This window comes from Calliopsis andreniformis, chromosome 4 (assembly GCF_051401765.1).
Source record: "Calliopsis andreniformis isolate RMS-2024a chromosome 4, iyCalAndr_principal, whole genome shotgun sequence".
Lineage (NCBI taxonomy): Eukaryota > Metazoa > Arthropoda > Insecta > Hymenoptera > Andrenidae > Calliopsis > Calliopsis andreniformis.
In genome coordinates, this window is record NC_135065.1 from 8,678,570 (window position 1) to 8,697,181 (window position 18,612).

The following is an 18,612-nucleotide window of genomic DNA, read 5'->3' on the forward strand; positions in this document are numbered from 1 at the left end:
GTTCAGAAAGGAGTACGTCTACGTGGCCAAATTCTGAACATATTGCACCTTCCATATTAAAATTATGAAACCAGAGAAAAATCTATTTCAGTTTCCACAAATCCACCAACAACATAATAATCAATTCAAATATATAAGGTGTTTCAAAATTCATGGTAAAAATTGGGTCAGAGAGATTCTATGGCTCAAAATACAACGAAAATCAAGAATAATTTATTAGATGCACTTGTACTCGACCAATTTTCAAATACATTTTTCTATAAAACGAAGCCTCCCACAGAATTTCTGCATTCTTCATTTTCGTCTTATATCGAGCCACAGAATCTCGTCAACCTAATTCGTACAATGAATTTCGGACCACCCTGTACGTACTACTACAAATATCCTCGTATCAGAAGAGCAGTCGTCCCAAAGTATGTACCACACAATTTCCCCAAGAACATTCGCAAATTGGCGATCGGACTTCCTCCAAGGGAAACAGTGCACCGATTTCCCATCCAGTGCAACAAGCTTCCCCCGCGAAAGGAAGAATCTGATTGGACGCTTTATCGAGAGGACGCGGGGAGGCACAAGTAATAACTTACCCGACAGCCTCCCTGTAGAAGACGCTGAAGAGCACTATTCCCACTCCTGCGCCGGCTTGCACTACCATCTCGACGAACTCTCGTCGTTTTCTGAAGTAATGGCCCAGCACCAGGCCAGCAGTTTCCCTCACGAGACCGGCCCCAGTACCCAGCACCAAACCGTAGCTGTTACATTTCGTCAATGTGAATCGTTCGAGTTTGCAGCGCATTTCGACTCGGGAATAGGACGGTGATTCCTCGGACAGGGGACGGGACAGGCGAGGGTGAAACGCTCTCGGCAGGTGCACGAGACCAGGAGCCGACGGACTGAGGGAAAGTTTCAGCAGGATTTATGCTGACACTCGGGGCTGTTTTCTCTGGAAATTGGGCAACGTTGGCCCATCACTTTCGGGGGATGTGTGCTGCGTTCATTTATTGTTTGGGGAATTCGTGTCTTTGAATGGCTGCTCCTTCTGTGCGGGAAAGCGAATTGCGTGTTCTGTGACGTTTTTTGAACCTGTGCTTGATAAGGGTATTTAATATCGGTGTAAATATTCATGCATTCATGAAACTTTCGACCTCCCCTAAGATAATATTAAATGTCCGCACTCTGGTTACCATCTGAGCCAATTTTCTCCGTCAAAGGAGGTCTTTTCAGTGTTAATTTAACCCCTTCGTCAAGCAATTATTTTTCGATCTACTGTATTAAATAAAAAGTTAAGGTTCACCTGAAGCGAAAGCAGTATGAGAATTTTAATTTCCGAAATACGAAAGAGGGAGGTCTGCGGAACTAATGGCTATCATTTTAATTAAAAAATTCTTTTTTTTTTAATATAGTAAAATTTCTCCATAAGTAATATACAATGACTCACAAATCCAATCAGGTATACTCAGAGTATTAATTTATCTTAAAAGTACTGTATTGTACTTCTTCATAGCAATGAGTTTACACCACTTAACTCATTGTCAGAAGACAAGCTTCCTAATGAAGTTTCATTTACATAGTGTTTCTATATCTGCAAATCTCCAGTCCTTGAAGGGTTAATACCTTGAGAACTTGAGCAACTTGTGCACAATACTTCGTGAGTAAATTCCGGAGTCACTGTACATTAAACTAACAATACAAATTTCCCAAAGAACTCGAATGAAAAAACTCCAGAAATCATTTCAGACCTCCAGCCTTGTTTAGTCTCTGGAGTAAAATTTAAGCAGTCCAAACAACCCCAAAACACTGTCAAACAACATCCACATTCCCAAAGACAATTATCATAGCCAGGCGAATGAAAGGGTATCACTTTGTCGTTTCGCGTTTCACCGCGACCTCACGATTCCTTCCTACCGTGAATTTGTTCTCGCTGGTAATTAAGGCGCGCCTTTGTGTTCAACATGCGAGGCAAACGCGAGACAAATTAACGGGTCGCTGAACGAGCCACAGTTTTTGCGGGAGACGCGTCAACGCCCGCGGCTGGAGCGTGGACCTCGCCAGTAATTTATTTTGAACAGAGTCTCCGACAGGGGTGAAAAATGACGAGGCGAGGCAACAAAGACGCGAAGGAATAGATGCCTAGGAACCTTTGCCTAGGTCCCCTTGATGTATAGCTGCTCCCCTCGGAGGGAAAATCGGAGACGATCGGTCTTCGTTGGAAATCCTGACCACGGATCATGCAAAGGCTTCTACGCTTGTGGTGACGAAATGTGAGTTAATATGGGTTGGTAGTGTGGGCACAAGTGGAGGAAAATTGATGTTGAGGGTTCACGATAGAACACTTTGCAAGTAAAAAAGGTAACTAATTATTTCTATGCGATATGTGAATATTTCTCATATTGTTGGGGGTTGTGGAATAGCTCAACTGGAGTACAAAATGTTTCGACATAATTCGACTTGCTTCCGTTTTCGATTAATAATAATACAGTAATTAAAATTAACACGTACGTAGCGCAAGCTTGAATGCATTGGTACTGCAAAAGGGCTGCAGATTGGAAATTATGTCATACAAGATTGTATGTTCCATATGAACTCCCCTAGCACCCCTTGAAATATGAAAGCATGCGTTGTTTATATCCTCAACAATTAATCTCTTTATACCCGTGTGGTTGGCCAAAATGTGGTCCCATAAATAATTAATCTCTTAGCTAATGTAATTAAATCATGATATTCCTATTGACTCAATTTTTTATGAATTGAACTTGTGAATATTCTACACACTTCTATTAATTAATTTCGATAACAGAATCACTATAATCCATCTCATTGCATTACACTACCATTGCCATATCACTTGAGAGTTAACCATTATAGCGACCACATCATTGATCAATGATTATTATTAAATAATATTATTGCTATCGCAACTAACCCCAGAATAATTACTCATTATGCACCTCCATTATATAGATACCCATTTATTCCAATCCCAAAATCTACAGGACCCCGTTATTGCCAATTCCCCAAATTCTTTGCAAGACCCCTTGACCCAGAACTTATCAAAGGATTATCGTGAGCTCAACTCGTCGCCCTATATATTAAGATAGAAACAACGCTGGTGGACGTTTAATCCGCGGCAGGGTTTAGTCGGTTAACGCGATTAAGAGGCTTCTTACTCACCTGAGGAGCACCTGGTGCAACTCGACGGCGAACGAGGTGCAGAGGGAGGCCAATGCCAGCACGAGACCTCCAATCACTGCCGTAACCCTTGTGCTTCCACGACGACACGCGCCCACGACCAATGGAGCCGAACCACGAGAAACCGCAGCACTCAACGCTCCAACCCACGCTGCAACATTAATTCGATGGTTAGAGAGCAAACACCTGCAGAGTTTGCGGAATAAACTTCCCTTGTCTCTTGACGACTCGTGACAGCGATTTTTGCGTGTATGTGTTAGATGTCAAGCTACTTTTTTCGACACAGAACAAAGCTTGTGTCGAGCAAATATTGTATGCCTTTTTTGTAAGTAAGATTAATTGTAAGGTTTTATTCTGAAACATTGAATATTTCACAGGAACTTACTAGAAGTACCTTCAACACAAGTACTTACTAGTACTACTTGGAAGAGTAATAGTACTCTTTCTATAAGCAAAAATTTCAAAATTACATAACTTTTCAGACAACAGTTCATACCCATGTGTCTTAGCGATAAGCTCTTTCAGAATTATACTACTGAATGTGTGTCTGACCACACACTGGGTTATTCTACTTAAGAAGAACGTCATACTTATCACACACTAAAATTAGCAAACTAGTTAAAGCTAAGTATATTTCGAACTATGAAGGCCTGCACAATGTCTAAAATATATTAAATTGTATTAAATTGAACATATTCAATAGAAACTAAAGATACTTAAAAATATTAACATAAAATGCCCGCTAAGAAAATAAACCACAATTGCTTTTGCACCATCAATCCACGCATCACCTAAGCTCCCTCCATTCAATATCCATTGTCATTCATCATACCCACTCCCCCTTGCCATTCGTTTCCATCTGAGAAAGGCTTAACTAGCAGAAGCTTGCCTTCACAATTTCCTCGTCCCAAGGCGGTGCGGCTCTCGCAATTTATTCTTTTATTGAAATTACGCGGCGCGACGCTTGCCCCGTGCAGGATTAAACGCAAACCTCTCTGGCCCGTCCCCTTGGGTCCCTCTGGTCGCGAGTTCGCGCGAGCAGTGACGCTCTGCTAACGAGTGGAACCAGTATGAGGATGCTCTGGCCGTCGAGCGTCGCGTTGGATGGCAAACAGACGCGACGAGTGAAAAATGGTCGGCGAAAAGGAGAACGCCGAGCATTCAGTGGACAGGAACGCGCGTTCCACAAATTTTATACAATTTGTATACAATTTCCGCGGCACCTCTTTCTTCGAGGGCCCCCATTGAATTCTGAATCGCTCCTCGCGAGCCAGTGTGCAAGCTTAGCGTAGTTTCACGGTTAATTAGGAGCCCGCGATTCAGCCAGGCCAATTCGTGTAATTAAACGCAAGTCTGCTTTCTCGCGCTATGGTTTTCTAATTAGTTTCCACGATGAAAGGCTCAGGGGCTCGGCCAGCACGAATCCTCTCTTGGAAGTTTCGCTTTTTTTTTCTTTATTCTTCCTTTTATTGTTCCTTCCGATAGTCGCTCAAGAGGGTTGTAAACAACTGAGGGGTATCCTTCTGTGCAGGACTAACTATTCGGAATTTTATTGTTCGTGGATGCGAGTGGATGCAACGCTCCGCGGGAACAATGGGGGAGGATTCTCCGGAGATTTTGAGGTAAAATGTAGAAGTAATTAATGAGCCAACTCGAGCGTCGCGGCTATGAACGTTAATTAAACTGGTATTATTTGTATGGGTTTTTCTGGGAAATAGGGGTGCAATTAGAATTCGACGATGGTGGGTGATCGATGATTGTTGGACCACTGGAGTGACTTAAACTGGTTTGTGGATGTTAAATGAAAAGAATGGATTAAACCATTAACGACCAACCGTTATCTTGCCATTTATTCTGAGCAATTTACATTATTGCATTCTGTTTCGTTTTGCTTCTTTTTATAACGCTTTGATACCAACAAACTACTGCGAAAAAATGAGAAAAATTTAATCTTTTGCACATTAAAAGAAAATTTGAAGCTAAAAAATTTGCTAATAAAAATAAACGAACGAATTGTCTCGGTGTCCCTAGCTGATATTAGAAAGAATAAATTATCACAAGAGGGAAGTTGGACTGTTTCGCTACTTAGCCTCTAACAAATTAATTTGGCTTTTAATTGACTAAATAGTATTACAATAAATTCTCTGGAGAACAGAAACTTCTGTACACAGTATTTTAGCTTTTACAACAAGCTACTAAGTACTTTCCCATTAAAAGTACATGGGATAATTAATTCCACGCGCCAATTAAGAACCCAAACAATATAAAACATTTAGGAAGTTTACCCATTAGAAACCTACAAAAATTATACAACCCTCTAAAGCCAAACATAAGAAAATTCTACACCTCTGTCTCATTTATTTATATAAAACCTAGAACCAGGGGTTCCAAGCAGACTCCACAGACCAACCAAAAGGATAATTACCAATCAAATATTGCATCTCAATTTCTAACGAATCGTAGCAGCACACTCAACCCTCTAAATAAACGAGACACACGTGGCTTCGTTAATTCCCATTCGAACGCCTCCATCAGATTACATTGGCTGCGCGGATCGTATACTTACAAGCAGTTGCAAGCATAAAAGCAGAACAGGAAGGGCACGCTTTTTGCATTATTCATCGACCAGGTCGAACGTGTCCCCTTTATTCCCATGTCCTTTCCCTAAAGTCCCCTGTCGCCATTTTTCTTCCTACTCGGTGGCAGAGCCGAGCAGCGAGGCCACAGGAAACTTGGTCAATAATTTTCGCGAGTATTAAGCGGCGGACGGTCGAGACGTGTCTCATCGATTTCTAGTTACCTCGTGAGATACTGGCACAGCCCTGATAACGCCGATAAGCACGGTCCACGATGCAGTTGGAAAGTTAATGAGCCCCCCTTCGTCCCCAAGTTCCTTCCGCTCCCTTTTATGGATCATCGAGCAAACCATGGAACGAGACACTCGAAATTATTACTCTAATTCATGTTTACGTCGCGAGTCATGGGGGACGAGATAAGGATGAGATATTGGGAACAGTATAAAAGGTTTATTACGAAATTTTAATGGGGAACTGAGATGGATATACAGGGTTGTATTATCACATTTAAAGGTGTACTTTGTTGGTGTTTATTATTGCTTGGTTTTATATGGTTATGTTCAGTTAAATTTGAGCTGGTAGTCGTAAAAGTGATTGTAAGGGAAGGTGGAGAAACTGAGGATCAGCTTGTCTCCGTATATGCTTTGCGTTTGAGGTGCAGGAAACTCTTGAGTTTAATTAGAAGTTGAAAGCTAGAGGTGTTTCGGTTTCTGTGGCGAGTTACTTGGATTATAGAATATCTTGCAACTTGGGGAACTTGAGTCTTGAATTCCGATACTGTAACTTGACCTAAGCTCTGAAGTGAAAACTGTTTTAAGCTCTCCAGCTGAAATTTTTACGTACCAAGTGTTTAAAATTGGACTCAGAATACAGTGAATTTTGTTACTAAAATTTTACATGTTTAGTATTGAACTTTGAATCGATATCTTAATAATTGAACCTTGAACCATTAACCCTGAATTCTAACATTCTATATGTTGAACCTTCCTTAAACTTTGAACCCAAGCACAATTATCTCAGCCAATGCAAAGCTTCTGATTCCGAATTACAAAATAACAAACAAAAACTCAAATTAAATAATTATCAGGCTCTTCCAGAATCACAGTATCAAAAGTAAAAATAGCAGAAGTTGTTACGAAACAGGAGTTCTCGAGAGACCTGAGGCTTCTTTATCAGATCTGTATTGTTGAAAGTTCTCGCGGCTCCAGATAGAAGCTGGAAGCGAACGCGGAAGTGCAGCATCGGAAGTCACGTTTGAAAACCGACGAACGAGTGCAAGATTTACGTAGCCCTTTTCTACGTCGACGATGCAGACGTTCACGCACCTTCTGATTCACTTTTCAAAGCCATTTCCTCGCGATGTGGAAATTCCTTTTTGCTCTTCCTTTGTTCGCTTTCAGCCTCGAACCCACAAGTGACTGCACAAACTGGCTGACTTTGACCCTTTGAAAGAGCTCCGTTTCTCGCGTTTCCTTTGTCCTTTTTACGAATTTAGAACGAGCCGACTCGTCGACTGTAACTTTCTGTAACAATATGGAGGTGACGTTCGTCCCATTAATTGCGAAGAATTAATTTTCTCTTTGACTCAGTTTCTCCTATGCAGAGCCACTCTGCCATCCTGTTCCTTGCTTCTGAGAGAGAATTCGTGATTGAGAATTACTGCGAAAATTCTAAGGGCTTTCCTAACACCTCTCACAATGTTATTCTCGTTTGAACTGATTTCTATCTTCCACCGACGAAGTGAGAGGAAAGTAGTTTCGGCGAAAATTGATAAGAGTAGGGTTGGCTGAGGTCTATTAACTTCCCCGATCTTAAACCTGTTATCACAACAGGTTTCGGCAGCCCCATTCATAGGATTAAGGGAAACTCCGGGTACGTGACCAATTCGTGTTTCTTTACCAGCTGATTAAAATCTCGTGATTGAACCAGCTCTGATGAAAGAGCTGGAACCTCGATAAGAAACGTGGCATTCGATTTAACAATCTCAGTTTCCAATTTTTTTACCAACTCTGACAATTCTACGAGTTCCCTCTAATTCTGAATTAATTAATCTTTCTGATATCATTTGCAGAGATACAGCATTTTGCACAATTTTTCAACTTTCTATACTCTGAACCTTTCATAATAATTTCTTTGCTAGATTTTCTGTCATTCGATGTTATATATCCACGTTTTCGAGTTATAACATGCTCTCCTAGGATCAACCAGCACGTGTGCAGTTCCTGAATCACCCAGTTTACCCTATTATCCTACACTCGCTCGAACCGCTGAATTTACGAGGTCAGAATGGTGTTCATTAACCATTGTTAACCAACGGAAAATCAGGATATCCCGATTAACGAAATCTTCAATTTACGCAGTCGATCGGCCGTAAGGTGCATGAATCGTGAATTATTGGGAGGCTGTACACGTGCTCCATCGATTTCCCAGTTTGGCCCGTGAGATACGGTCGTTCCCTGACTATTCAGGAAGGCACGACCACTATGAACCGTTTCCTCCCGCTGCTTCGAGCCAAGTTTGTGCGGTTCCTAGGGTCGTTTCTTAACTTTCGTCTCTGCGAAGTTTCACCCACTCCTGTTGGGACTAACGTATATTGATAATCGATCGTATTAAAGGAGTCTTCCAGTTTTTTGCTTCCAAAAATTTGCATTAGCTTTGAGTTTCAGATGAAACGTGTTTTTGAGGTATTAGATATAAGTTCGAAAATTTGGAGAAGATACGTGGATGACTCATATGGTAATGAGTCATCACTGTACATACATATTTAATTCAGTATTTGTCATTAAAGGACATGAGAATCACGTGATTCTCGGAATAATTATCGTCGACAGTCTTTCAACAAAAATATCGCGAAAAGTGATTCTTCGTGAGGTAAATTTTCTCAGTTATTCCCAGAAGAGAAAGAAGTTTTCCTTCTAGCAACTCGCAGATCATTTTCCGACAAACTGTGCACCTAATTATAGAAAATGTGTCGAGGAAGATATCCTCTGGAAACGAAGAAAATTGGTTTTCAGTTTGAAACAGTCTGAGTTGAAACAACAACTGGGAATCCCTTTAATTGACACAAATATTTTCCAACGATTTGAGAACCAGTGGGTTGGTGAAAAACAAAGGAGGCTGGAACAGTATACGCAAGAGCGAACGGATTAATTAATCGCGTAACTGAGTAATTAGTACAGCTGGGCCGCGATGCACGCAGCAACGCCATCGCTGCCGAGCAAAGGACTACATGCAAATGATATTGCACGAGTGTGTTTCTGTTCAAAGTATAAGAAGTGTTGTATTTGTGGCGCATCGCGCGAATTTATGATGACGGATGGGGATGAAACTGGTTGGCGAGAAGATTGAAATTTTATGACTCGTAGCAGTCAGATTCCGTTTCGTATTGTTGAGGATGACAGTGAAATGAAGAATTGCGTTTTTATAGCCACCGAGCTTGGATTTTTGAGCGACGGCTGGCATTGGGTAGATTGCCAAGGAAAGTCAAGTAATAGTCGAGGAATCTTTTATACTTCAAGATTGCCTGGTAACCGCATGTGCAGTTATGAAGCTGTAGCAAAGAAGATACTTCAAGTAGTTATAAAAGTAGTAAAAAGTAAGATGGAAATTCATATTTTTAGTTTAATCTTTCTGCTTCCATAAACGACCATCTGAAAACTGCACAATTGCTGAATCCGCAGCTCACACCCATCTGTCTCCAACTATAAATTCATGGAGAGTTATACTACTGCCCGAATGTCTGCCCACATATGGTGTTATACTACTTACAGACGACCTCACAGCATAACTGGATACTAGAATTACCACAGCACTAAAAATATCTGACACGAGCATGTATTATAAAACCACGATTATATATGCTAATATAATTAGTGCCTCGTCATAAACCATAGCAAAATTAAAGCTAGCACAAAAGGTAGTCAATCAACCTGACAGCCTGATTGAACTCCTCAAACCCTCAAAAAATCCCACTACAAGACACTCACAAGCAAACAAATCGACATCTAGAGAAACCACCCTTCAGCCCCACGTCTCCTCAACCACAACTTCCCCACCACCCCATCCCCATCAAACTTTCAATCACAATTCGCCTTACAGTGTCACCTGCGTGATATAACGAGCGTCCTATCGCGCTGGCGTTGCAGAAATCGCGATAGACATCGATTGGATTGAGCCATCGAACCGCTCCTGCAAGACAACAAGGGGGTGCAGCGTTTCACAGGTAGTTTCGGGGATGAAATGTGGAGCAACGATCGTTGTCAGCCAAATTCCCCCAGGCTGGTCGTCGAAATAAAAGGCGGGAAAAGTAGAAGGGAGCCGAAAGTTACGGCGACTCCGTCTGAATGACTGAGCCGCTGACGTTTCGTTAGCAAACAATTCCGCGAGAAACGTTCGTCCTGTTCCGCGATAATCATCCCCCTCCACCCTTCCCTACCACCCTTCTGGCGTTCGTTCCAGTTTGGAGCCGCCTGCAGGCGGAAACATCCGTAATATTCGCCCAGCATTGTCCGAAAGTTGGATCACGTTGAAGGGTCCCGCGGTAAGGGCCTCAGAAATTCCTGGCTCGGCGAGAACCGGCCATAGTCGATATTTCTCTGGGTCGAAGAGAATCGAGGGGTGGTTCCAGCATCGGTTCGACCTTCGTCGCTTCGAATGCTTCTTGTTCTGAGGCGGGGAGGTGATGAGGCGATTCTGATGGATCGGCGTTTGTGGTTCGATGGCGAGAACTTGGGTCGTTTGGAGATTAGAAATTTTGTCTGGTTCTGAAGTTGGTTTAGATGAGCTGTAATACGGTTGAGGATTAGCGAAGTGGAGTGAATATTAGGGGCATCGATTAATTTCGAGTACCTCTAATGATGATCCTCAAAACTGAAACTTAATTCTGTCTATCTTCACTTTCGTTCTATTTTAGGAAGTAGAATCAACCCTTAAAATTTCTGACAACTGTGATTGCACCATTTATCTCCTGATTAAATTCGAATATTTAAAAATCAGAGAATATGAAGATTTGAAAAATTCGTCAATGTTCTAGACATTAAATATTTCCAGAAAATGAACAAATTTAGATTTGTACAGCACGTTTCATGGCAATTTCAGTACAGAAAGCCCACATAATACGTTTTTCCAACGCGAGTGGTTAATCCGATATTTTCATCACGTGCCTTCAACAGCTACTTCAGAATCTCATGATCGAATTTCAATGCAACATCGCCCAGGAGATACTAGCCACAGGCAATCGTCAAAAGTTTCACGAACGAGAAACTCATTGGGCAGTAAATCTTGCTCCAGGTCGAGGAAAAGCATCTTCAAATGCGTACGCATCGCGAATGCAACAAAACCGAGGAAACCGCAATCAAAACTTGGCTCTAGTAGACGCCGAGAGGAAAACAGCGCGGATCAGACTGGATTTCGCGTTCTATAATAGTCTCATTACCAATATCCATCAATTTCTTTTCAAGAACTTCTACATTTATCGAACCCAAAAATATGAACTCGCGAAATATTCATCTTCAATTTATTTTAATTTTGTAATAAATGGAATAGAGGGATACCTTAGCGAAATATTAAATAGACAATTTATATCATCACTCCTTTTATGAATTACTTTTCAAACTTAGGGCATCACTAAAATTAATTACTTCCAAATGTATATGTCTATAATATTTAGCTCAATTTCTATCTCCATTACTTCTCTGAACCATAAAATCCTGCCTAAGTACAGGAACGACTGCACTCCTATTTTTCGCTTAAGGAGCCTCATTTCTTGCTACAATAGCACGATCGTAAGGGCGTCTGGGAAGGCGAGCCTGAGCGCAGCTTCGAGTGGCTGATTAGCAAAATTCGAAAAGTTTTCGTCGCGAGCGCAATTATCGCTGAAAATACCCGGCTGAAATTTGCATGCTCGTTGCGCAACTTTTAATTATCGTTTGCCGACAGTCTCGGCAACTTCCTCGTTGCAATTTTCATGTTTATTCCACCGCTGAATCGCCGCGGTCCACGGGCTAATCGCCGTCCCATGAAATTATTCCGACAAAGACCTAGAAAAGCGGTAAAAATCATCAAATGTATTTCGAATATTTCAAAGTGAAATCACAGCTCCCTGCTCGCGGCGTTTCGCGGCCGCGCGAGCGTGAATCTTCCAGTTTAATATGCACCTACGCGAAACCCGTATCTTGCCAGCGCTATGCAACATGCAGACTATAAATTTCAACTGTTTCTTCATTGAATTACTCCGCGGTGCCTTGTGCGCTCCCTCGTTATTGCTATGCCACTACGACGTAGGTGTTGATTTAAAATTTAAAATCTCTCGTCCGACGAGACGTGCGTTTCATTTTTTCTCCGCTGCTGTTATATTTTAACCGTGCTCGTGCGTGTTAAATTCGACGCAACAACCGTGCCTCTAAATGCTACTGTTTGAACAGCGGTCTCGTGTTATCATTAACTTCCTTGACTAATTTTGACTATTACTTCGTAATTAGCGATATATCATATCGTTCCTCATATTTTCAAGCTTTCTCTCCTGACTGTTATCAAATCTACGTGTCCAGGTGAATTTCATTTATTTCAGACATGCAGAATAACGAATATTTAGTTCATATTTATGTCGATATGTCAGTTTACTTTTTTTTGAGAGATGACGGAATGTTCAGCAGCAAGATACGCGGGGAAGCTGTTTTTAACGAGAGCTTATTTTCGATGAATCTGAATGGTACATGCGATGACACTTTTGTTATTGAAATTTCGTAATATTGAAATTAATTTTACACACCGAAATACTTGCTTGAATAATTCTCATGAAGTACGGAAATATTAAATGCAGTAAATTTCAAGTATACCCTGGAGTAATAAATTTAAATGATCAAAATTGCAATTTAAATTTAGCTACAAGCTTTTCAAAGTAAGTACTTCGCCGCTGGTTCGGAGAAAAATTTATAGAAGCAAATGCAGCTATTTGTAGTCTGTGTAATATAATACAAGCTAGAAGAGGCAGGTTGGTTGTATTACTAATTATAGCGGTATAATAAACGGTATTTTAATTGTGATTCCAAGTAGATTCCGATTACTAGTAAAGTTGATTTCTAAAGAGCTTTATTAATCCAGATTTCCTGTTAATTCCTCCTTCCATTCATTTCTTGTCAGTGCAAATTCAGTGAAATAAACGGGATTTCATCACATATTTATTCGCGTGTAATAAAATTTTATTAATCCGCTCAGCATTATGTGCAACTGTCGCTGGCGCTAAAATTCCCAATATCTTTCTCAGAATTTCTCAGAAACTGTTTCCAATTTGAGGACTTCTGTACATTTCTTCCTTTGTAACACCCCATTATCATGAAATTGGATGAGATTATTTAGAACTGCTGATTAACTTAGTATTCCCTTCTTTTTTATTTATTTAGGGTGCTGGATCTCCACCTATTTTTATTTCATTTCCACTCCATCCTTCAGATAAAGCAATATGTCGTGGGCCTACAACTTCACTAATCCATGAATTGTCCTTCTTCGAACCATCCCCAGTGCTTAACCAAACTGGATTAACGAGGACCTTACAGACTTACTGTTAGCCATAAATGAAAGTTGACTCTGGTCTGTGCTTTACGACTACCCCGTACATAACCCTTCCTAAAGATAATGTATATCTTCCGAAGTATCGAGGTGAAACGGTAGTTCTTTCTTTCCTTCCCCTTATCCAATTTTTCTGGTTAAAGTCAGTAGGTTTTGGAGGGAGAAGATAAATGGGCAAGTTATAACTTGCGTACTTCGAAGAGCTATCAAAATTTTTAACAGTCGTTAAGAGTATTCAAGATTCATGGCGTCTTTAATAGATAATCACAGCAATAGTCAAAGTGGCTCTAATTTTTTCAGTTCATTGTTCTTCATCTTGTAGTTTCTTCGATCTTCGTACATCTCTCAGCTCATCATCTGCTCATTTTCCACCTTAGTGTACCTCCAGTTATTACATTTTCAATTCCAGGAACGTTTATTGCAAATTCCAGTCAAATTACTATTTAAAGTCTGCTTAACCCCCTACAGTCGGTCTGACAGCGTACTGGGTTATTCTACTGATTCGGTGCTTGAGAATAAAGTAGTTCTACTACTTACACACTTTTAATATTCAGACATCTACTATTATCATTTATGGAGAATTCAATGATTTTTAGAGCTAAAATAAAAGTGTAGTTTTGTTTCAGCCTACTGTATTTTCAATTTTAGTAACATTCATTGTAGACAGTTGGAATTATTCCAATTCATATTCTGTGTGAAGTTCCCTCCCATAATTACGTATTCGATTTCTGACGATGCATTGAGTTATACTACTCAATACAATTACTTATTGAATGTCTGATGATGCATTGACTTATACTACTCGACACAGTTACTTTTTCGATGCCTGACTATATAGTGACATATACTACTCCGTAGTTGCTTCTTCACGTCTGACTATCCAGTGACTTATACTACTCAACAGAGTTACCTATTCAACGTCTGATTATCCAGTGACTTACACTACTTCCCAAGTGTCTAAATCTAGAAATTCGAAATTCTACTATTATGCAATTGCTTAACAATTCTCTGCAACTACCCATACAATCCTCCACGATTCTCAGGACAAATAAAAAAATTTCTATCGTCAAAACGAAAATCCCTCTCTCACTCGACAGCTGTTAGTCGAGCCTTCGTTATTACGATACAGGCTACCAGTTTTAATCTCGGATCGACCGTGGATCGCGAAAACAGGCGAAATATCCTCGAAGCCAACACGGACACGTCGAATCCCTTCAACTTTTCGACCTCCCTCTTAATTGCAGTCGGATTACTGGCTCGACGTCTGACTGCTCCAGAGAATTATCCGCAGCTCGCCTCGTGGAATCCTGGGCCTCCGCTGGCTCAGATAATTATCCATCTGTCCTCAGCCGACCTCGTCGCAGATCTGGCGGTTCTGTGCCCGGGACATCGGAGCTTAAACGGTCTTCTGTGAAAGGTGAGGTCTTATCAGAACTGCATCGGCCTCGCTGCGCCGTTCCAAGGATGGAGTGTCTGCTAACTTCCTGCGCCAGGATCGGCAACTGTAATACGCGCGACAGAGTCACGTTTCCTCGGGCAACTGGGGCAGCTTTGTACAGATGAATCCGTCGCGACCGTGGCGAGGGAAGATTTGAAAGAGATTTTCGAGAACTTCTGGCTATGGTGAAGAGATTTGAGATTGTCTCCAGTTTATTTCGAGCTGATTTAATGGTTGGCCTTTTTGATATAGTTGCTCCCTATTTTTGTAGGTGCCTCGTAGCTTCAAGTGGCTCGTTGTTTGAAGCTGATTTACTATTCGGATTGAATTGGCACTGAAGTTGATTTACTACTCAAGCTGAGCTGCTGTTGGCATTGATTTCTTGCTACAGTTGATTTGCTGCACGAAGTTATTTCTCGTTTAAATTAATTTGCCATTTAAATTGATATGCTGCTGATATTCTGTTTTTTATTTACTGTTCTATTTACTATTTAATGTTCTGGAACTGATATACCGCTTCATGATGTATTGAGTAAATACTGAATAGCAGTAATCAGCAACCGCTTCGTAACATTAATCCAGAATTCCTTGTGACTCCAACCACATTAAGAAACCATTAAGCTTTTAGATGAGGCTGAATTCAGGGAACTTGAATACGTAAACTAAGAGAACATGAAATATTTGGTAGACTTGGTTCTTTCTGAACGTAAAAGCATCTCTTGCTGCTCCGATAGTTTGCATAATTCAGGATACGTCAGGAACCGGAACATTGAATTATTAAGCGAGATGGGAGATTAAAGAAGACGATCAAACCTTACTTTCATCGGTCGACTCTCCGTTCAGGGATGAATAAAGGGCAATAGTTCAAAGTTCAGAGAGTTCGATCCTGAAGAAGCTTCAAAATTCGCGTCAAGAATTTATCTCAACAATTTACTGACAAAAAGTGTCTAAACAGGGGAACACTTGTTGCTGATGCTATCGCATAAAATATCCAATGTATCAAAGTGTCATTCGGGGATTTCGCCCCTCGACCATCGTTGGGCCATCCTCCTCGTTGGCTGGGCTATTTGGTCAATTTTCAGGCACGAATATTAATCAGTTTATGCATGACGGCGCGGAACAACGTTTCGAACGATCATAAGATACACCGTGAATGAAATTTGCATGTTAAGACCTAATTGAAGCTTCATAAGGGGCGGAGCGTACATCTGCGAGAACGTTGACCGTATTTTGCACTCAGGTGATCAAATATCGATGGATAATTCATAGTCTTCTGTGGAATTTAACTAGTTCCTACCACTATTTAATAAAAGCAGGCAGCAGTCTCACAGACTTTTAAGTACTGAAAAATTCTGAACTTCTACAAATTAAAGTTCTACATAAATTTAATTAAATAATAATTTCTAGTAACCAACCACTTACAAATTATCAGAAATTTGTCAAACTTTGATCACTGATTGCAAATTTTGAAGGCGATTTTAATCGAGCCTGCTCATATGTCCCTAGTCGAAAAGATGGTTTTTCTAGTGACGTTTAGAAGCCTCTTTTAGTAGTTCTCAAACAAATTCGAAAGGGTAAGTGTTAAATTTGCTTGGAGAGAATACAGGAACGAAGTGTTATTCGATCAAGCGAAAAAGGATATTTCCCAAGTGGTGTTTTCCAATCAACGCTAGAACGAGTCTGCGGCACCTCTTCGAGAGTCCTCTATGCCTAACAAAGGCATCATTGTACGGCTGAGAAGCAAGAGTATAGTGACAAGTTAAATAATCGATATTGTTGAGAAACTTTATAATACAACTGTTCTCTTATACAATTTTTAATTTTCTTTTAAGTATTAATTTTGCGCGCTTTTATGGAGAGAAAGTATATTGCCTTCTGATTAGAAAATTTAATGAGACTGCGATCGTTCATCATCTAACTTGTTCCCTTAGCACACAGCTACTAGGTGACATATCTTGATATTCGTTCCTTTTTTTCTCGTCGCTTTAGTCAAGAGGAATATTTTAATGAAAACTGCCTGCAGCACCGGGTGTAATACATTTTAGCATCGACGAGGACCGTTTCGGCGTTTGAAGCTCTTTCGAGGCTGGCAGTGGCACAAGAGGAAGCCTTGACTATGCTATTTGGTTTTCAAATTTTCAAATCTCCGAACCTGCGCTTGAGATATTCTCCAAGTTAATATTTTAGCAGATAATTTCAGAAAGAGGGAACACATTTAATTGAATTTTTAGTTAACGCATTAATTTCTTCATTTCAATGAAACTGTCTTCAATACTCTTTCTACTAAAGTAATAATGTTTCATTTCTACGTTTTACAATCATGTCAACAATAAAATCCAATAGAATGCAATTATCTTAATGAAAACGCAATCGCAGGAAAAGATAATGAAAATTTACAAGAAAAACCAAATAAAAATAGAAGAACAGAACAGAGAAAATAGCAGCTGCGTCAAGACTGAAAGAAACTAAAGAAGAGGCACTGGCAAAGAATGGAAGCTTAGGAAGTGTAAAAGAAGTGTCAACTCAAGAGATAAAAAGAAACAGCTAGCAAGAAGAAACATTAGAAGATAAGAACGATGCAGAAATGAGAATAGAGAGCGAATGAAAAAGGAAGATCTAGAAAACAGGAGAGAAAGAAGAGTAACACTGTAGCAACAAAAACGAATCCTTGAAAACAAAGAGAACCAGTTGGCGAAACCAGAAGAAAAGGAAATCTATTCGTTCCTCAGATTACCCTCTTGCGATGATCTTGTGGCAAAATATTTTTCACAATTGTTACGTAATAGAGGGAAGAACCTGAATTCCCAGGATTCATTAACACGGTTAAAGAAATCACTGAAATGGCTGGCTGGCAATGTAACGTTCGTTACACGAACAAAAGCTCGAACAGTCACAAAGAACGAAGATCCTGGACCAGTCCCTGGCGTGTTTCGCGGAAAAACTTCGAGCCTGGCTACACGAAACCGCAGCCCATTGTTGCTCGCGACCGCGATTCCTCCACTTTCCAGTTTCATTGTTTTAATTATCGTTACACCGCGCTGCCGTTTAACGTTCCAAAATCTTTGACCCAGATTTCGAGGAGGGAAAGCTGAGAGTTTCTCACGTGGACATTCTGACAGGACAAGAGGTAACTTAGGTGTATTTTACTGAAATGTGGTAATACTTGATGCTTTGAATTTTTTGAGTTTAATCAGACTTCCAGATTATTCAGAATTTGTCTATAATAGTAGCTTGAAATCTGCGATGTACTATGAATTTTCAAATTTGTATAAGCCTGTATTAGTAAGCGAGTTTATAAAAAGCCTGGAAGGATGAAGAGGATCGAAGGAAACAAAGCTGGTAAAGCGAAAAAAACCAAGGAAATCGCGTGATGTCAAGAGCAGCGAGTAACATAGGCTAGGTGCTTCCGCCTTTTTACCCTTTAAAAGATAACCGATGGTGCATTGCGGCTAATATATCGCGACAGTAAAATTGTAATGGGGATCCAGTATGGCACAATATAGTTGACCTTGAATCTTTAACCTTCCACCCTTGCGTGAGATTATTCTCGTGCTTAATCCATGCGTATCCGAGTTATACGAAGCATCCTTCAACGCCAAGTAAACACCATGAGCATGAACTCTAGATACATAGATCAAAAGAAGTTTCATTGACAACTAATTTTGTATACAACATTCTGAGGAATTGAAATTAAAATTAATTGTAATAACTATCTTGCTTTACCCCTTTACATTTCACTCTCCTCAAATATTAAGTATTAGAACTCGAACATGTAACTTTCGTAATCCTTTAGGAACAAATTCATGAATCCCTATAGATCCAAATATCAACCAAAGTAAGCCAAAT

At 40.4% G+C, this 18,612-nt stretch overlaps 1 protein-coding gene across 7 annotated transcripts in view; it reads right to left on the minus strand.

The window, feature by feature from the left end:
• LOC143178094 (monocarboxylate transporter 10) overlaps positions 1 to 18,612 on the minus strand; it is a 97,441-nt gene that overhangs the window by 13,589 nt on the left and 65,240 nt on the right. For 6 of the 7 annotated variants that reach the window (XM_076376547.1, XM_076376545.1, XM_076376546.1 and 3 more), the window contains 2 exons: positions 3,169 to 3,337; positions 585 to 749 (listed from right to left, as the gene is read on the minus strand). In XM_076376547.1, coding sequence (XP_076232662.1) covers positions 585 to 749; positions 3,169 to 3,337 — 334 coding nt within the window. The remainder of the gene's footprint in view (positions 1 to 584; positions 750 to 3,168; positions 3,338 to 18,612) is intronic. The other variant, XM_076376549.1, reaches the window with a different exon arrangement.